This window comes from Sorghum bicolor, chromosome 2 (assembly GCF_000003195.3).
Source record: "Sorghum bicolor cultivar BTx623 chromosome 2, Sorghum_bicolor_NCBIv3, whole genome shotgun sequence".
Classification (NCBI taxonomy): Eukaryota; Viridiplantae; Streptophyta; class Magnoliopsida; order Poales; family Poaceae; genus Sorghum; species Sorghum bicolor.
In genome coordinates this window covers 70,226,359-70,246,746 of record NC_012871.2, presented here as the reverse complement: position 1 = coordinate 70,246,746, position 20,388 = coordinate 70,226,359, and the positions used below count along the sequence as shown (strand labels likewise).

General features: G+C 45.7%; 3 protein-coding genes across 3 annotated transcripts; all 3 read left to right on the top strand.

Moving 5' to 3' along the window:
- Window positions 5,370-8,714, top strand: LOC8084112 (probable mixed-linked glucan synthase 3). Its single transcript, XM_021452421.1, has 3 exons — window positions 5,370-5,732; window positions 6,139-6,880; window positions 7,028-8,714. Exons 1-3 carry the CDS (start codon window positions 5,482-5,484, stop codon window positions 8,600-8,602), a joined length of 2,568 nt encoding a protein of 855 aa, XP_021308096.1. The 5' UTR covers window positions 5,370-5,481; the 3' UTR covers window positions 8,603-8,714.
- LOC8084111 (probable mixed-linked glucan synthase 3) lies at window positions 10,394-13,964 on the top strand. Its single transcript, XM_021452870.1, has 3 exons — window positions 10,394-10,763; window positions 11,411-12,152; window positions 12,290-13,964. Exons 1-3 carry the CDS (start codon window positions 10,504-10,506, stop codon window positions 13,880-13,882), a joined length of 2,595 nt encoding a protein of 864 aa, XP_021308545.1. The 5' UTR covers window positions 10,394-10,503; the 3' UTR covers window positions 13,883-13,964.
- On the top strand, window positions 15,620-18,801 carry LOC8084110 (putative mixed-linked glucan synthase 1). The gene is made up of 3 exons (XM_002462951.2): window positions 15,620-15,914; window positions 16,149-16,899; window positions 16,997-18,801. Exons 1-3 carry the CDS (start codon window positions 15,643-15,645, stop codon window positions 18,686-18,688), a joined length of 2,715 nt encoding a protein of 904 aa, XP_002462996.1. The 5' UTR covers window positions 15,620-15,642; the 3' UTR covers window positions 18,689-18,801.

The window sequence follows — 20,388 nt, the reverse complement described above, 5'->3', positions numbered from 1 at the left end:
TCCTAATTAAATTCAGACCATTTGGATTTTTGCTCTATATAGCTTCAACTGTACAGTACTGACTATAGGCTAAAAGTACAATTTTGCTATTGATGTTAGGATTTAATTTTCCTACCACTGATGACTTATATTATAAGCCATAATATGGTGAACATATCCTAAAAGGATACAATCAACTGTTTTTTATCCGAGCTTGCATTTCTTATTATTAATTGGTACACTAACCATGGTCCAATAACCCCACGTACACAAGTAATGGAGTGATAGTTTCTTTTCTTTCCCTCTTTCATAAGGGGTATGTCATTATTTTTAGTGGGCACTCTATAATGCATAATGGTATGTTTTCACGTATGACTTTTGGTGGATTCCAAGAACAAAAAGGTTCAGATGATCCTAATTTATGGGAAAAATCCTAACGGCGGACAATTTGCAAAAAAAAAAAGACAAAAAAAGAGGATGGCCGCACTAGAAACACTGTGTTCTTTGCAATGGTCTCTTGGAGACCGGTCTTCACTTATGTATATGTTACCCTTTCCCAAAGGCGGTTTGGAACCAAGTTCTCACTCGGGAGAACTTTGACGGTATATTGGGTCAACAACAGGAAGTCCCATTACAGATTATGCCTTGGTGGGAGAAGGCCACTAGCAAAGCGCCTCCACCTGATCGAAAGAGTTTCAATGGCCTAGTAATATACACATTCTAGAACTTATGGAAAGAGAGGAACAGGCACATTTTCAACAACACTTTAGAAATAGTGTGGCAGGTAGCTATCAAAGACAGACATTGAACAGAGGAAGAAAACGTTTCGCTAGGAGGGGTTTCCTTCCATTGTGCCCACAGGGGTGTGTATTTTTTTTAGGAAACTGGAGGGCCATGGCCCCTAGAGAGATTATATTAAAAAAAAGACAAACAGAGTTCAAAAGTATTACAATCCAAAATTAGGGCACAGAGAAAGAATGGAAAAAAAATAAAAAGTATAAGAACGCCAAAGCCTGATTCCCTCTAGCTCCTGCTAAAGTTTTAAAAAAATGATCATTTGCACCAATCCGAGCAGACAACTGCTACCGTGCTGTAGGTGTTTTTTTTTCTTTTTCTTTTTTTGTAATGATTACGAGTCGAAAGCAGAAAATTTAAATGATTTCAGATTTACCTTAAAAGAAATGCAGTTTGGGTAATGTTCGTCCTGCAGTTTGGCAATCCACTGCGCGAGGAATTAGAAGTTCATATTAGCGGATCCAGGCTGTTCTCTAGCACACAAAGACACGGAGCCTGATGAGAACTGTCTCCAGGTCAGCTTGGCGCATTGCCCCTGACCCTGACCTGACAAGATCTGCTGCGCCTATTGGTGGTCGGGACGGAACTGGACGAAACCAACCGGCCGGGATGGCTGGCTGGCTTGGCTCAGAGATATATGTATGCGCTTGATCGCGATGCGAGTACGGGCACCGTCTGTCAGATTTGTTGTTTCCCAAGCACAACTGCACAAGCAGCAGGGGCTCCCTGTAGCTCCATCTTCCACTGCGCTGGGCGCTGGCCTATGCGGGATGTGCGCCTGTGCCTATGGCTACAACGGCCATTAGCGTTCGTCGAGCCACTGGCACTCTGAAGGACCTCAATTTCCAATCATCCAATAAATTTTCTTCTTCAACAAATCTGTGGGTTGCAGTCACAAAACGGTGGTGCTCGCTTTTTTTTCTCTGTTTAGTTCCCACTCAAAACCTTTTTATCCTACTCATCGAATGTTTAGACATATGCATGAAGTATTAAATATAGATAAAATAAAAAAAAACTAATTGCAAAGATTAGTTGGATTTTATGAGACGAATCTTTTAATCCTAATTAATCTAAATTGCTACAGTAACATATGTGTTAATGATAAATTAATTAGAGTTAATATTTTCAGGCGAGCTATGTAGTTTGTTTTTTATTAGTATCCGAAAATCTCTCCCGCCATCCTACTTATACATCCGATGTGACACTCAATTTTTTTTTTCATAAACTAAACAAGGCCTAGTCATTCCAAGAATCGAATCTTGTACAAAGATTTATGATATCAAATAGATATACTACAAAAATATATATTTTTTTAATAATAATGAAGAACCTAATGATACTTAGTTGATATCATAAATACTATTATCATATCATATAAATTTGGTTAAACTTGTTATTCTTAGATTCTCCAAAATTCTTAAAATGACTTATAATTGAGGATGGAAGGAGTACCTTTATTATTATAGGACCAGCTGCCGAACACCGTGATCGTTTGTTCGTCACAAAATGGCCGATGGTGGCTTCTCGGACCAGCCGATAGAATATCCCGAGACATCATTCCAATCAATGGCGTGAGAAGCACCGGCTGTAGTGTGCACATGGAGCTAGCCCTCGTGCCTGTTCACTAGACTTCTAGTAGTATAGAAGTGTGAAGCATGCGGGATCTGAATCAGGCCTACCCTCGGAAGTTTAATAGGCATATGACAAATAATAAGACACGAGACGAAAGAACATGATTACAAAAAACATCGTATGAGGTGTACTAGAGCAGCTGTGCAATATTAGTTACACACAAGTTAGATGCGACGACTCTGAACACTGACATCTTTCGGTTGTCTATTCCTTTTGAGTAGAGAACAAGATCGATTGATGTGGAAAGTTTTCATGCATATATGTCAATTCATCATGATCATAACAATATTTTCATAGATAAAGCCCATATATATAACTATAAGTAACTTCTAATTTACCTGACGGTAATGTGCGGGCTGGACAAATAACTCGTTGAGCTGGCTCGGCCGTCTTATTCGTTTGGATGACAAACCATGACAGAAAGTACTATTGACTAATTTATTGTGAGAGAAAAACACTATTAAATCAAGAGCTCCTTCTAAAAAAAGAAAGGTTAAAAAAAAGAGGAGGTACATGTAAAAGATGACATTGGTACTCCGTTTTACTATATACTCCGCAGCAGAGCTGCATCAATGAATGTGCTTTTTGCTGCTGCACAGAATGACTGAGTCCAAAGCAAAATTTGTCAAGTAACAAAATTGTACTCCCTCCGTCCCTAAATGCATGTCTGCCGTTTTCGCTTCATGACAAACAACTTTGACTAAATATATATTAAAACATAATAATATTTAATTAGTATCATTAGATAGATATTTAAATCTAGTTTTTAATAAATTTATTTTAAGATAAAAATATTACACGTATTTTCTATAAATTGAGTCAAAATTGTCAGCACACAAATCGTGGCGACAAATATTTAGAGCCAGAGGGAATATGCAATTTGGATACTGTTCATCGGTCAGCTTTGTAGGCTTTACAGAAAAGTAGGAATCATATTGTTTTTCAGTATGAGTTGTACTCGAGCAGATGTCAAGGTTATTTTATAGAACCGTATAAAGGCTTATAAGTTGGCAACTACTGTAATATTCAGGACTCCATTGTAAATTAAGATAGATCTGTTCACGGACTTGTGTGTATGAACATATATCATTGTAGGCACCTTTACAACTAAAGAGCAACTGAAAGATCTCAACATGGAAGGAAAGCTGGTACCATGGAAGCACTCATGGAGAAGAATATTTTAATGGCGACACAACACAGAAGGCTCAATATACTAAGGTCCTGTTTGGTACTAGTGATTTTTTTTTAACTCTCATCACATCGAATGTTTGGACATATACATGGAGTACTAAATATATACTATTTACAAAACTAAAAACACAGCTAAAGGATAATTTACGAGACAAATCTTTTATTTTAACATCCACAACCAAACACCCCCTAACGCTTGAATGTTCTTTTATGGTCTCAAACTATGTTCATTTTGTAAAATCTGTAGGCTGTCCATACTTACTTTACAAAGAGAGCTTTACTGCAGCTGTCTGAACTCTCATTCTAAAGTAACTAGGTAAAAGTATTAGTTTCCTGTTAGCTAAGAAAAGTTTGCCCCCAACCAAGAGACACATAGTAGACAAAGTCACAAAACACAATGTAAGGAAAATTAGTTTTGCAGCCGCAAATAATTGCAGTTGAAATATCAGTTATATACGAAACATTTTCCTTCTTCTATAACTGAACCCAGGATCTAATTTTTGTTAGTCAACAGATTCAAGTACAGCTAAATGATGAGTCCCTCATATATGTTATGGTTTCGGCCAAAGCTATAGAATCTTAATCTATGACTCTTTTATGCATGATTAAGCCGCCACCATATATACTTAAGCAGAGATCCCGCTACACATAATAGATGCATATATTATCCTCGTTTTTTAATTAGCACGTGAATTTGCACCCTTATTTCTGCTATCAATTGGACAAGTTTCTATATTTCCCTGCCCTATTGCCTATTGGTCAATGTGCATCCGAAATCACAGCAGAGCACCCGGCACTAAGATGTGTTAGCAGCATATCATCAGATCTGATCTCAACCGCAGCAAGAGAGATTCCTGTTTACTGGTGATATTAAAAAAAATGGATTCACAAAGTCCTCGAACAGGTGGGAAAAAACAACAAAAACAACGGTAGACAGGAACATGCAACACGATCATGATGGGTATAAACTAATCCAGCCATCTAGACCAAGCGTCTACTTGCACTGAAACTACTAAGTGGCCTTAGATCTAAAAGGAGAAGCGAACAAACAACTGCGCCAAGAATATGGTTTTCTTGCTCCCGTTCCATGTCCATAGCAGTGACAAGATCTAGTTTCCCATGCGCTGCTGATGCTTTTGGTGGCTGCGTGCGAGGCAGATCCGATCATTGCAACTGCGCAACCCACTTGCGTGGTTGCTCCAGATAAAAAACGGAAGGAGAGACAGACTGATCTGGTTTCCATCTTCCAATCCTCCTTCTCGCCGATGCAGGAGACAGCGCTGGAAGCTGACTTTCCCAGCCCAACTGCCCAGTAGAAGTTACAGAACCAGCAGCTAACTACGACGGTGATGGGTGGCGAACATGCCTGACACAGGTGAAAATGAATAAGAATAACAGCGGTAGCTCCCAGCCTCCCTCTACTTGCCGTACGTAGCGCATTGCACCACGACGTGCGCGCCGTGCACTCCCGTGAATTCCGGCCGTTGCTTTGCGGTCAGCTAAGCCCGCAGCGGCACATGGACACGGGTCTGTGTTCACCGCTCAGTGTTCATGGTCCACGTTTTCTCCATGAGCTTGTAGTTTAGTCTGTAGACACCGCCAGATCGAACGATCCATTGGCCACAGCTCGCACAAGTATCTGGATGGACGCACTTCTAGGCAGGTTGAACAGCCTGTAACTCTGTAAGACTGTAACATGCCCGGCACGCCCCAGGCACCTCCGTGCTTCGGCCTGGCCGTCGTGCCTCCTCCTATATATAAGCACTGCGCCAGTCTTCCTCCCGTCGTGTGCCACTGCACACTGGCTAGAGTGTCAGTGCCCCCACCTACGTCTGGTCTTGGCGAAAGAGAGAAAAAATAGCGGTTCGCTAGGACCTGCAAGGCATGGCTTCGCCGGCGCCGGCAGCCGACGGTGCCGTGAATGCGGCCAATGGTGGCCTCACTGACCCACTTCTAGTGAGCGCGAACGGCCACGGTGCCGCTCCGAGGAAGGCTGCCCATGGCGCCAAAGGCAAGTACTGGGTGGCCGCCGACAAGGCCGAGAGGCGGGCTGCGAAGGAGGCCGGCGGTGAGGACGGCCGCGCGCTGCTGTTCCGGAAGTACAAGGTCAAAGGCGCCCTTCTGCACCCCTACAGGTAAAGCCAGCTCGGCTAAACTGAATGTGAATGGCATGAACAGAGATACAGTCCAAATATGTACTTAATTATTTACAGTTCACTAGTATGTAAAAAGGGCACAGGCTGTATATTTTTGCTAAACGCGGATTTTCTAGTTGCTTGTTAGACTTTGCCTGCTTAGATCTTACTGGCTTAACAAATTTGCCAGCAAAATTTTCTTTAATGGACAACTTTTGACCTGAGACTCCACCGGGGGCTCACCATCTTCCAAGCACTAATAATATAGTAATATGGATTGCCAAATAGATGAAAGGATCTTGCAGGAGGATTGCTATTTCCTATTCTGGTCACATACTCACACTCACACACGATTGCACAGCTTGCATTTCAAGAGCAAAACTGACGACATGTTTTCATGTCACAGGTTGCTGATCATCATCCGATTAATCGCTGTCCTTGTCTTCTTCGCGTGGCGCATCAGGCACAACAAATCTGACATCATGTGGTTTTGGACAATGTCCATAGTTGGCGATGTTTGGTTCGGCTTCTCGTGGCTCCTCAACCAGCTCCCAAAGTTCAACCCTGTCAAGACCATCCCAGACCTGGCCGCCCTCAAGCGGCACTTTGGCTTCCCTGACGGCACCTCTAGGCTCCCCGGAATTGATGTTTTCGTCACCACTGCCGACCCCATTGATGAACCCATACTGTACACCATGAACTGTGTCCTCTCCATCCTCGCTGTTGACTACCCAGTCGACAGGCTTGCCTGCTATCTCTCAGATGACAGCGGGGCACTGGTTCTCTATGAGGCATTGGTCGAGGTCGGAAAGTTCGCACCTCTGTGGGTTCCATTCTGCCGCAAGTATTCCATTGAGCCAAGGGCACCAGAAAGCTATTTTGAGCATGTGGCGCCACCACAGGCTGGAAGGGTGACACAGGAGTTCTTGAATGATTATAGGAGGGTGCAAATGGAGTATGATGAGTTTAAGGTGCGCTTGGACAACCTCCCTGATGCCATCTGCAAGAGATCTGATGTTTACAATAGCATGAGAGCTGCAGAAGGAGATCAAAAGGCAACTTGGATGGCAAATGGGACGCAGTGGCCTGGCACATGGATTGATCCAACAGAAAACCATAGAAAAGGACATCATGCTCCAATTGCCAAGGTACTAAATTTCAGATTAGTGGTTGTTGAAATTTGGAAAATGAGGCAATCACTTACTTCTTGCAGAGCATTAGTTCGGGAAAATTTTTAATCTCTGGGTTGCTTGTTACAGCAATGATCACTGATGATTTCGCTCCTTCTTTAACAGGTTGTGCTGGAGCATCCAAACCGTGGACAACATCATGAAAGCAATCTCAGCATTGGCACCACTGACGAGCGCCTCCCAATGCTTGTTTATGTCTCCCGTGAGAAGAACCCAAATTATGACCACAACAAGAAGGCAGGGGCCCTGAATGCACAACTGCGAGCCTCTGCACTCCTCTCTAATGCCCAACTCATCATCAACTTTGACTGCGATCACTACATCAACAATTCTCAAGCCCTAAGTTCAGCTGTCTGCTTCATGCTAGATCAACGGGATGGTGACAACACCGCATTTGTTCAGTTCCCACAGCGCTTCGACAATGTTGACCCCACAGACCGCTATGGCAACCACAACCGTGTCTTCTTTGATGGGACCATGCTTGCCCTTAATGGTTTGCAAGGACCCTCATACCTTGGCACTGGTTGCATGTTCCGCCGCTTAGCACTCTATGGTATTGACCCACCCCACTGCAGAGCAGAGAACATCACAGCCGAAGCTAGCAGGTTTGGTAACTCCACAATCTTCCTAGATTCAGTGTCAAAAGCCCTGAAAAATGACAGGTCAATTACACCACCACCAATTGATGACACATTCCTTGCTGAGCTAGAGAGAGTTGTGACATGTTCTTATGACAAAGGTACTGACTGGGGCAAGGGTGTAGGGTACATCTATGACATAGCCACTGAAGATATAGTAACAGGATTTCGCATCCACGGGCAGGGGTGGCGCTCCATGTATTGCACAATGGAGCATGACGCGTTCTGTGGCGTTGCACCAATCAACCTAACTGAACGCCTCCATCAAATTGTTCGTTGGTCTGGTGGGTCTTTAGAGATGTTCTTCTCCCACAACAACCCATTCATAGGTGGTCACCGGATTCAACCCCTTCAGCGCGTCTCCTACCTCAACATGACAGTCTACCCAGTCACATCAGTCTTCATCCTGATCTATGCTCTAAGCCCGGTGATGTGGCTTATCCCTGATGAAGTATACATCCAGAGACCATTCACTAGGTATGTCGTGTACCTTCTCGTAATCATAGTGATGATTCACATGATTGGCTGGCTTGAGATAAAGTGGGCGGGGGTCACATGGCTGGACTATTGGCGCAATGAGCAGTTCTTTATGATCGGCTCAACCAGCGCATATCCAATGGCAGTGCTGCACATGGCAGTGAACCTCCTCACAAAGAAGGGCATACACTTCAGGGTCACTTCCAAGCAAACAGCCGCAGATGACAATGACAAATTTGCTGACTTGTATGATTTTAGATGGGTGCCAATGCTCATCCCAACAATGACAGTTCTGATCTGCAATGTTGGTGCCATTGGTGTAGCCCTGGGCAAAACAGTGGTATACATTGGAACATGGACAGCGGCAAAGAAGATGCATGCAGCATTGGGTCTGTTGTTCAACATATGGATCATGTTTCTCCTCTACCCATTTGCACTAGCGATCATGGGGCGGTGGGCGAAGAGGCCAATCATCCTTGTAGTCTTGCTGCCAGTTGTCTTTGCACTTGTTGCGCTGTTGTATGTAGGTGTCCATATCTTACTTGCTGGTGTAATTCCATTCTAGGTGGTATAGAAAACATTATAGTTTCTTGTGTAGTTACCAAGGAACCAATTATGTTCCTTTGTATCAAATAAACGTTGTATTCTTACGTCGTAATAATAGAGATTAATCCTAATTAAATTGAGACCATTTGGATTTTGGCCCCATACAGCCCATTTCAGCTGTGCAACATCGACTACAGGGTAAAATTATAATTTCGCTGTTGATGTTAGGCTTTAACTTATTTCCCTACCACCAATGACTTCTGATACGATTCGAAATGCATAATATCTGACTGGTCCTAATTCATCCCTAACTACTACTATTCAGCTTTTAACAACAAACTTTTATTCACAGCCACCTAAAATAAGCTCTGTATATCCCAGGTAATGCCAAGGATGCATGGCACACAGATTTCTAAGCTCATATAGCAAGGCAGAGTGAACACACGGATAAAGCACCAGGTATCTAGAATTGCTCGCTACTCTACCAAACTAGAGTTCGATCTCGAAAATAGAGAAGTACTCCCTGCATCCAAATTGTAAGTCATTCCAAGAATCTTGGAGAGTCAAAGAATTTTCACGTTTGATCAAAATTATAGAGAAAAATACTAAGATTTGTAACGTAAAGTGAATATACTATGAAAATATAATTAAGAAAGAATCTAATGATACTTAGTTAGTACCATAATAATTATTATTTTATAATATAAATTTGGTCAAACTTAAAAAAGTTTGACTCTCCAAGATTCTTGAAATGACTTACAATTTGGGATGGAGGGAGTAGAAACTAATAGCAAATATTGCAAAAATCCAACGCACCAAACCACAGGGCCTCTGACTCTAACGTCTGGCCGGCTCGCACAGGCATTTGCTCGAACACCTGAAGGTTACAGCACGGAACAGCAGGACCCCACTCACACCAAACAATTGATTTCGTCAAACAAGAGGCAGAGGGCACGGAGGCTTACTTGTGAGCAGGGGAAGGCGAAGGTCGAGGGACACGAGCTGGCTAGGGAAATGGAATTGGAAGACAGCGGCAGCGGCAGCGGCGTTGCCAGAGACGATTCGCACCAAACGCCAGAACTGAGAACCGCCTGCGCGGCCGTGCGCGCGTGTTCCGCATTCAGATTCAGAATGCTCCGCCGCTTTTGGAGCAGGATACCAGCTTCGTGGGCTGAGGCCGTGCATTAGAACATGTGGGCTTTCTTTAGACAACGACATAGAACTAGGCCCGACGCAAAAAGACAAAGTTTCTTTTTGTTTTTCCTCTCTCTTTTTATTTATAAGAAAAACTGCGCTATCAGTTTTCTTTGTTACGATTAATGCAATCGACTCTCAAGCCGAGTTCTCATAAAACCAGTCTCATGACGTGTGCCGATCGAGTGGCGTAATGCAGGAGCTCCATTGTCTGGCATCAGTTGTGATCGATCGATCCTTTCATCCACAATTTGCATTATTGTTAGCATCAGGAATTAACTAATCAGGCCAGGTATAATGGTCAACGCACCAAGCAAATTTATTATCCTGACCTCCTGAGACCTGACACAAACGCAAAAGAACTAGCTAGTACAACATGATGCTGGTTGCTACAGTGCACGTCTCGACACGACGCTCCACCCCCGTGGGTTCCGCTTCCGGAGGCACATGGATCGATCCGGTGATCCCGCAGAGAGATCTGGACGCACATTTTTCTGCAATGACTTGGCCATCATGTCGACCTAGCTAGCTAGCTAGCGTAGTACACTTGCATCGTCGTCAGTGTCCTTCCGCCCGGCCGCGTCTCTTTCTCTATATATCGATCCGCTGCAGCTCTCACGCAGTCGCTCATCTCTCTCGCTCTCTCCGCAGCCCGCGAGCCACTGCGTGCATGCATGCGTAGCCACTTAGCCATCCATTACTAGCTAGGCGCGCGGCCAGCTAGCCATGACTTCGCCGGCGCTGTCCACCGGCGGCGCCGCTGTCATGGAAGATGGCGGCCTCATCGACCCACTTCTAGCGGCGCCGGATGGCAACGGCGCCACGAAGACGACGAAGACGAAGGAGTGCGGCGCCGAGGGCAAGTACTGGGTGGCCGCTGACGAGGCGGAGAGGCGGGCGGTGACCGAGTGCGGCGCTGAGGACGGCCGCCGCCCGCTGCTGTTCCGGACGTACAAGCTCAGGGGCGCCATCCTGCACCCCTACAGGTACCCCCCCAATTCGCGCAGCCAAACTGAACTTTTGTTGGGCTTGGGCATAGCATATACTCCATACCATGCATACGAGAGTGAGGAACACCATACAAGTTTTGTTGGAAGCTAGTAGATAATAACATGCATACAAATGTATATGTTTCATTTCATACACACACATACGTACACAGTAGTAGACCTCACCAGTAGTAATAGTTAGCTGTACAAGTATATATAGTGTAGTAGTACTGTAGTACATTTTACTACGTACGGAAACGGAACCGTGGACTTCTCTCTCTCTCAAGTCGTTTTTGTTGGAGTCTGCCATGATATATATATATATATATATATATATATATATATATATATATGGCACACTGAGATATTATTTGCAAAGTTTCTTTAACTTATCCGGTGTTGACCTGCATATTCACGCGGAGCTCCCATGTTCCAGCCTTCCAGGCACTACTTTGGATGCTAATAATGTCATTAACTCGCACATGCACCAGTGTTGTTTCCTTTCTGTTGACATTAGTAACATGAACATGCACAATCATTTGGCATTTCAGTAACGAAGAGACCAGAATACCCCATGACACATACTCTCACCGGTCATCAGCATTGACAACATCATTCTGATACTAATCATTCTACTGTTACAGAGCACTAATCTTCGTGCGCCTAGTCGCGGTCCTCCTATTCTTCATCTGGCGCATCAGGAACAACAAATCCAATATTATGTGGTTCTGGGCTATGTCGGTTGTCGGGGACGCCTGGTTTGGATTCTCATGGCTCCTAAACCAGCTTCCCAAGTTCAACCCCATCAAGAGCATACCTGATCTTGATGCCCTCAGGCGATACTATGACCTTCCAGATGGCACCTCTAAACTCCCTAGCATCGACGTCTTTGTCACCACCGCTGATCCTATCGATGAGCCGATACTCTACACTATGAATTCCATCCTCTCTATCCTTGCCACTGATTATCCGATTGATAGACTTGCCTGCTACGTCTCTGATGATAGCGGGTCATTGATCCTTTATGAAGCATTGGTTGAGGTTGCAAAGTTTGCAATGTTGTGGGCTCCATTCTGTCACAAGCATTTCATTGAGCCAAGAGCACCAGAGAGGTATTTTGAGATGGAGGCACAACCACAAGGTGGAAGAGCAATGCAAGAGTTCTTAAATGACTACAAGAGGGTGCAAATGGAGTATGAAGAGTTTAAGGTGCGCTTGGGTAATCTTTCTGACACCATTCACAAGCGTTCGGATGTTTACAACAGCATGAGAACTTCAGAAGGAGATGCACAAGCAACTTGGATGGAAAATGGGATGCAGTGGCCAGGCACATGGATGGATCCAACAGAGAACCATAGAAAAGGACATCATAAGGGAATTGTTAAGGTACTAAAGTTCAGATTAAATTGTTGTTGATTTTTGAATAAGTGTATAATAGGCATACTTATCCAATGTGCATACTATTTTGTAGATATTAATTCCATTGTAATAAACTTGCCTCTAACACCTTAATCCTTTACCAGGTTGTGTTGGATCAGCCAAGTCGTGGACATAACCATAGTCCCCAAGTCGGCGATGAAAATAAGTTTGACTTTGGTGTTGTTGGGTTGTGCCTACCAATGCTTGTGTATGTCTCTCGTGAAAAGAATCCAAGCTATGACCATAACAAGAAGGCGGGTGCATTGAATGCACAGCTGCGAGTCTCTGCTCTACTCTCCAATGCACAATTCATCATCAACTTTGACTGTGACCACTACATCAACAATTCTCAAGCTCTCCGTGCAGCAGTCTGCCTCATGCTTGATCAACGGAAAGGTGATAACACTGCCTTTGTTCAGTTCCCTCAACGCTTTGACAATGTTGACCCGACAGACCGTTATGGCAACCACAACCGAGTATTCTTTGATGGAACCATGCTTGCCCTGAATGGACTGCAAGGACCATCGTACCTTGGCACTGGATGCATGTTCCGCCGCATAGCACTCTATGGCATTGACCCACCTCATTATAGACAAGATAAAATCACACCTGAATCTAGTAAGTATGGCAAGTCCACTCCCTTAATAGACTCGATATCAAAAGCCATGAGAGAAGAAATGCTAACCACACAACCACCTTTTGATGACACATTTGTCACCGATACGAAGATGATTGTGGCAGCTTCTTATGATAAAGGGACTGACTGGGGTAAGGGTGTTGGCTATATTTATGACATAGCAACAGAGGACATAGTGACTGGATTTCGCATCCATGGGAAAGGGTGGAGTTCCATGTATTGCACAATGCAGCATGATGCATTTTGTGGCACAGCACCAATCAACCTAACAGAGCGCCTCCACCAAATTGTTCGTTGGTCCGGTGGGTCTCTAGAGATGTTCTTCTCTCACAACAACCCACTCATCGGTGGCCAACGACTACAACTTCTTCAACGTGTGTCCTACCTCAACATGACGGTCTACCCAGTTACATCACTTTTCATCCTGCTCTATTCTCTTTGCCCGGTAATGTGGCTCGTCCCCGATGAAATACACATCCAAAGGCCCTTCACTAGGTATGTTGTGTACCTTCTCATAATTATATTGATGATCCACATGATTGGCTGGCTCGAGATAAAGTGGGCTAGGTTCACATGGCTAGACTATTGGCGTAATGAGCAGTTCTTCATGATTGGGTCGACAAGTGCATACCCAATAGCACTATTTCACATGGCAAAGAAACTCCTCACAAAAAAGGGTATACACTTCAGGGTCACTTCCAAGCAAATGACCGCCAACACCAATGACAAGTTTGCCGATTTGTATGAGATGCGATGGACGTCGATGTTGATTCCCACGGTGTTTGTTTTGGTTGCCAATGTTGGTGCTGTTGGAGTGGCCATGGGCAAGGCCTTGGTGTACATGGGAGTATGGACGGTGTCGGAGAAGACTCATGCTGCACTTGGCCTTCTGTTCAATGTGTGGATCATGGTGCTCCTTTACCCCTTTGCACTGGCGATCATGGGAAGGTGGGCGAAGAGACCGATCATCCTGCTGGTACTGCTACCAGCAGTCTTTGTAATTGTTGGCGTGATATATGTAGCTCTTCATATCTTACTTGCTAATGTTATTCCAATATAGACACAGTGTTAGTCAATGAAAGCATTGCATTAGACCAATTGCCTTCCATTGTATCAAATATAAATACTTTATTCGTACTTCATTCCACTTCAAACTACTTGGTTTTTGATCTGGTGCAGACGTACAGACCAATTCAACCAGGGACCGGACAATGCAACCCTATATATATTGTGTTCAAAAGAATGGAACCCTATATTTGTTTTTTCGCTAGCAGATCTCAATATGTTAGTAAATAACACAAAAATACTAAAGAAAAATCTGTCTTAAGCAAATAGGACAAATGGATGGAGCACCATACTTAGCTTAAATTTTCCGCTAAACATGATTTGTCAAACTTCACAAATTGCAGTAGCATTTTTTCCTCGCGGTGATAGCAATGTGTACCTTATTTTCAAACGGAAAGTACAACGATTTTCCAACACACGTACGGGACGGGAGTGCCCAACTGTAATTTTTAGGCATCATTCTTGGGAAAGAATTCCCAGAAAAAGGTATACATACACCGGAATGTCAGTGGGCGAGGTGAGCTGGTGTTATATATGTAGGCTTTGTTTAGATGCGAAAATTTTTTGGATTTTGTTACTGTAGTAATTTCGTTTATTTGTGACAAATATTATCTAATTATGGACTAACTATGATCAAAAGATTCGTCTCGTAATTTACAGCTAAACTGTGTAATTAGTTTTTATTTTCGTATATATTTAATGTTTCATGCATGTGCCGGAAGATTCGATGTGACGGGAAATCTTGAAAACTTTTTGGTTTTTGAAGTGAACTAAACAAGGCCGTAGTAGTACTGTTGGCGCTGGTTGCGCCGCAGATTTCACCTTCGGCCTTGTTTAGTTCTTTGCCGAAATATTTTCGGGATACTGTATCACTTTCATTTGTTTGTGGTAATTATTGTCCAATCATGGATTAACTAGGATTAAAAGATTCGTTTCGTAAATTTCGACTAAATTGTGCAATTAGTTTTTAGTTTCGTTTATATTTAATACTTTATGCATACGTCTAAAGATTCGATGTGACGGAAAAATCTTGAAAAGTTTCTGGATTTTGGGTGGAAGTAAACAAGACCTTCGCTGTCGAGACTGGATCTGAGTTGGTCAGTCCGCCACTCTCGATACAATGCACGGCAAACTGATTCGCCATTTCTCAGACCCCACAGCAAGTCAGGAACAGCAGCAGCCAGAGAGCAACGGCATCCACAGACCAAACACCACACCAATAATGAAGTCCATGCATGAACTGTTTGCTGATCCCTGCACAAATGAGAGACACCGCCTTCTCCCGTGCCTTTCAGCCCAGCTGTTGTTAGTCTGATGGTCTCATTCTGCACCTGGAGCTGGAGGCATATATTATCTAACAAACAACTCGTTGTTACCACTAGGGTAGCGTGCACGTTTTCAAAAAGATGTCATACAACCCAAGAAGCATTTGTTTATCGAGACGGTGACCTTTGGCCCGCTGAATTTGATCGGTCAGAACCTGATTCTCTGCTGTACTGCACTAGCTTGATCCCAAGAACGGAAAAGTATAGGGCAATGGCGGCTTCCCAGACCTACTAGTTGCTGTCTTTTGACCGTGCTGAGGAAAAAAAAGCTGAGCTGATACTCTGCTCCTTCCTATGCACAATAACGGAAAGTCCCCCTCCTCTCAAGTGTTCCAACTTTTCTGCTTTACCGCCGTATATAACTCCCGGTCGGCAAGCCGCATGCACCAGCAACGACACAACACGAACTAGGTGTGGCTCACCGTTCGAGATGATGGCCGCGGCGGCAGTGACTCGCCGGGTCAATGCCATTGCCAGCCTCGACGTCGAGGCGACCAACGGCGTCGTCGCCGGCGAGGAGAGCAGGCGCAGCAGCTCGGCAGCTGACGACTCGCCGGTGGCCAAGCAGATTGACGATGCCGCCGCCAAGGACAATGATGTCTGGGTGGCCATTCAGGAGGGAGACATGCCTGCAGGCAACTCCAGCCAGCCCGTGCTGTTCCGGACCATGAAGGTCAAGGGCAGCATCCTGCATCCTTACAGGTTACTTTGCCATTTTGGGCCGTCCAATGCAAGACTGTCCGTAGCTACTAGTAGGCAACAATGGTTTGCATCAATGAATAATCCTATTCCTAACTAACTCGACAGAAACATTGCCACTGCTCATCAGTCATCACTTGCTATATATTTTTATATATAAAAACTGACTGCATGCAACCGAAAGTTGTTCATGCAAGATCGATATATAAACTAATGTGTTTGCCCGTTTTCTGTCAGGTTTGTGATTCTCCTGCGGCTGATCGCCATCATCGCGTTCTTCATATGGCGCATCCGGAACCGAAACCGCGACGGCGTGTGGATCTGGGCCATGTCCATGGCCGGCGACGTCTGGTTCGGCTTGTCATGGGTCCTCAACCAGCTCCCGAAGCTGAACCCCATCAAGCGTGTCCCGGACCTCGCCGCCATCAGAGACCAGCACGAGTCCACCAAGTCCAACTCCAATCTCCCCGGCATCGACGTCTTCCTCACCACCGTCGACCCGGTAGACGAACCCATACTGTACACGGTGAACTCCGTGCTCTCCATCCTCGCCACCGACTACCCGGTCGAGAAGTACGCCTGCTACCTCTCCGACGACGGCGGCACGTTGGTCCACTACGAAGCGATGCTCCAAGTTGCAAGCTTCGCCAAGCTATGGGCGCCGTTCTGCCGGAAGCATGGCGTCGAGCCGAGAGCGCCGGAGAGCTACTTCGGAGTGAAGAGGAGGCAGCCGTACACCGGAAGCATGCCGGAGGAGTTCACGAGTGATCACAGGCGCGTGCGCAGAGAATACGAAGAGTTCAAGGTGAGGATAGACTCTCTTTTCAGCACCATCTACCAGAGATCTGAAGCGTACAACAGGAAGCATGCCAAGGACGAAGATGGTGTGATGAAGGCGACGTGGATGGCTGACGGCACGCAGTGGCCTGGGACATGGATTGAGCAGGCTGAGAACCATAGAAAAGGACAGCACGCTGGAATTGTTAAGGTAAACATTTCATCACGCTGACTTATTTTCTTTAAAATACTCATCAAATTAACAAACTGTGAGCTAATACTAATAATTAACATGCTCTCTTACACAGGTCATACTAAACCATCCGAGCCATAAACCACAGCTCGGTTCACCAGCAAGCACTGACAGTCCATTCAACTTCAGCAACGTCGACACACGCCTCCCCATGCTCGTCTACTTGTCCCGCGAGAAGCGCCATGGCTATAACCACCAGAAGAAAGCCGGCGCCATGAACGCGATGCTCCGGGCATCCGCCGTGCTCTCCAACGCGCCGTTCCTCATCAACTTCGACTGCGACCACTACATCAACAACTCGCAGGCTTTCCGCGCCAGCATGTGCTTCATGCTCGACCCACGCGACGGCGAGAACACCGCGTTCGTCCAGTTCCCGCAGCGCTTCGACGGCGTCGACCCCACGGACCGGTACGCCAACCACAACCGCGTCTTCTTCGACGGCACCATGCTCTCCCTCAACGGCCTGCAGGGGCCTTCCTACCTCGGCACCGGAACCATGTTCCGTCGCGCCGCGCTCTACGGCATGGAGCCACCGCGGTGGAGAGCAGCCGACGACGACGGCAATGGCAATGGCAACGGCAAAGAATATGGTAGATCGACATTGTTCATAAACTCAATGCTAGACGGCGCCCCGAACCAAGACCGACGATCTATCACGCCGGTGTTCGTCGACGGTGAAGAGTCGACGACGGTCAGCAGCGAGCTGCTGCTGGCGTCGCTGATGACGTGCGCTTACGAGGACGGGACTTCGTGGGGGAGAGACGCCGGGTGGGTGTACAACATCGCGACGGAGGACGTGGTGACCGGCTTCCGCATGCACCGGCAAGGGTGGCGCTCCGTCTACTGCTCCGTCGAGCCGGCGGCGTTCCGCGGCACCGCTCCGATCAACCTCACGGAGCGCCTCCTCCAGCTGCTCCGCTGGTCGGGCGGCTCCCTGGAGATGTTCTTCTCCCACAGCAACGCGCTCCTCGCCGCCGGCGCCGCCCGGATGCACCCGCTGCAGCGCGTGGCGTACCTCAACATGTCTACCTACCCGCTCGTCACCGTCTTCATCCTGGCCTACAACCTGTTCCCTCTGATGTGGCTCGTCTCGGAGCAGTACTACATCCAGAGGCCCTTCGGCGCGTACATCCTGTACCTGGCGGCGATCATCGCCATGATCCACGTGATCGGCATGTTCGAGGTGCGATGGGCGGGGCTGACGCTGCTGGACTGGTGCCGGAACGAGCAGTTCTACATGATCGGCGCCACGGGGGTGTACCCGACGGCGGTGCTGTACATGGCGCTGAAGCTCTTCACCGGAAAGGGCATCCACTTCAGGCTCACGTCGAAGCAGACGGCGGCGGAAGCCTGCTCCGGCGACAAGTTCGCCGACCTGTACGTCGTGAGGTGGGTGCCGCTGCTGGTCCCGACCGTCGCCGTTCTGGCCGTGAACGTCGCGGCGGTGGGCGTGGCGGTAGGCAAGGCGGCGACCTGGGGCCTGCTCACGGAGCAGGCGCAGCACGCGGTGCTTGGCATGGTGTTCAACGTCTGGATCCTTGTGCTTCTCTACCCGTTTGCGCTCGGGATCATGGGACACTGGGGGAAGAAACCGGCCATCCTGTTCGTTTTGCTGGTGATGGCCATTGGTACGGTCGCTGTCGTGTATATCAGCTTCAGTGCCACGTACCCAGTAGGATGGTCAGACATGGCAGCTTCTTCTCTTGGTACATCGGAATCGGTGATTGCAGCTGGGTCATCAGGGTAGATATAATCATTTTTTTAATGCCACTGTATGTTTGGTGTAATAGTTTGAAGGTCTTGAGATATGATCTTGGCCGGCTCAAGTAAGAGCTGTATCCATCCAATGTTTGTTGTTGACGCCAACATTTTCAAGATTCTTGAAGTCTCTTACTTTGTATTCGATAACTTATGTGACCGTGCGTGGTAACTGGTACGAAATCAAACAAGACCCTGGCGGTGACTGGTTCTAATCATGCTATACCAGCACCATCCCACCAAGCAAAGTCCTCTGTTTTCTTAATTAATCAAGCTTCTAATCATCTATAATCATGATTGTAATATTAGTTTACTCGCTTCAATAGTCCAGTAGCCTTTGGCAATCGAGTGATCTTTCCAAAGTTTCCACTAGCTTCTTCAAAAGATCTGTTTTGGAAGCTTTAGGGGCTGCGTCTAACTAGAGTATAGGGATCGACGTTTGTGGACCAACGTTTTAGAAAACAAATAAGTTTACAAACCATCCCTTCCCTATGAAGTCATCAGTTGTCTTAATTAATCAAGCTTCTAGTCACAAATCTAGATTGACGATCGTTCACCCCCAGAAGAACATGCCTCGGCGCATGGCGGTTCCCAACAGGACCTACTTCTCTCTTTTTTCCCTCCCGACATTGTGTCAAGTGAGCAAGTCGCTCTCGACGTTGTATGCAGTGAGCAAGTCTGCTCGATTACTTAGAGCATCTCTAACAGATTAGCCAAAAACATTAGCCAATTTTACTGATTCAGCTACTCTCTAAAATATATTTGACAAAAAAAATATTAGAGTACTCCAATAGACTCTGTAAAGGATGACTAGTGAGATAGGCTATCCAAAATTAGAGAGCGAATAAGGTGGTATGGAAAGTTACTAAATTTGAAGAGTCATTTACAGAGTCTGTTGGAAACGTTTTTCTTTCAACCATAGCTAAATTTATCTTTAGAAAACAATTTAGCTAATCTCTTAGAGATGCTCTTATAGTTTTCACCTTTTTAAATTTAATCTATCTATTGTTCTTCTATACTATGTTTTTTATGTGACATAAAAAAACTTATATGTATAAATTTATTTTCTGAATTTTTAAAAGGATAGAGACATTTTCTTTGGTTCAAAAACCTATCAAAAAAATTAATAACTAAATAAAGAGACAAAACCTCCTTCAAAACCACTTCAAACCAAGCTAGAGAGAGGTAATTTGAAAGGTTTTGAGAGTTAGGGGACCAACGTTTTAGAGTTCGAGGAGAAATAAAAAAATACTGAGGGTTTTTTGTTTGTTTGAGCAAAGCGCGGGGAGGACCTATCAAATGAATATCAGACAAGATATCAAAGAGGTAAAATAATTTATTTTGGGTGCCCTGTATTGCGGGCTGCCATGGAGGCCCAATCTGATTTGACGAGCATTACCTCACTGGGCCGCCGAATCGTTTATCTGGGCTGTACTCTGTCCCTATGGGACAAACTAATTAATCTCAGCTCAGCCTCCATAGAACTAAAACTGCATGAATAAAAATCACCATCACTCGTCATCAGGTAGCTTCAGTAACACCGGCTCATTCGCTTTGCTACTGGTAGGCAGTAGCATATATATAATCTCCTTGGTCCCATTCGCCTCGCCGACACTTGGGAATTGCAACTTGTGTGGTAGTGCCAGCGCGCAGCTTGTCTCGCACAAAAGGAATCCATTCGATCGGCCT

What these genes read in the sequence shown, in the direction of transcription:
- LOC8084111 (XM_021452870.1), top strand. Translation starts at nt 10,504, where the DNA reads ATGACTTCGCCGGCGCTGTCCACCGGCGGCGCCGCTGTCATGGAAGAT. An exon ending in GCCATCCTGCACCCCTACAG is followed by an intron (nt 10,764 to 11,410) that starts GTACCCCCCCAA and finishes CTACTGTTACAG; the next exon opens with AGCACTAATCTTCGTGCGCC. An exon ending in ATCATAAGGGAATTGTTAAG is followed by an intron (nt 12,153 to 12,289) that starts GTACTAAAGTTC and finishes ATCCTTTACCAG; the next exon opens with GTTGTGTTGGATCAGCCAAG.
- LOC8084110 (XM_002462951.2), top strand. Translation starts at nt 15,643, where the DNA reads ATGATGGCCGCGGCGGCAGTGACTCGCCGGGTCAATGCCATTGCCAGC. An exon ending in AGCATCCTGCATCCTTACAG is followed by an intron (nt 15,915 to 16,148) that starts GTTACTTTGCCA and finishes GTTTTCTGTCAG; the next exon opens with GTTTGTGATTCTCCTGCGGC. An exon ending in AGCACGCTGGAATTGTTAAG is followed by an intron (nt 16,900 to 16,996) that starts GTAAACATTTCA and finishes TCTCTTACACAG; the next exon opens with GTCATACTAAACCATCCGAG.
- LOC8084112 (XM_021452421.1), top strand. Translation starts at nt 5,482, where the DNA reads ATGGCTTCGCCGGCGCCGGCAGCCGACGGTGCCGTGAATGCGGCCAAT. An exon ending in GCCCTTCTGCACCCCTACAG is followed by an intron (nt 5,733 to 6,138) that starts GTAAAGCCAGCT and finishes TTCATGTCACAG; the next exon opens with GTTGCTGATCATCATCCGAT. An exon ending in ATCATGCTCCAATTGCCAAG is followed by an intron (nt 6,881 to 7,027) that starts GTACTAAATTTC and finishes CTTCTTTAACAG; the next exon opens with GTTGTGCTGGAGCATCCAAA.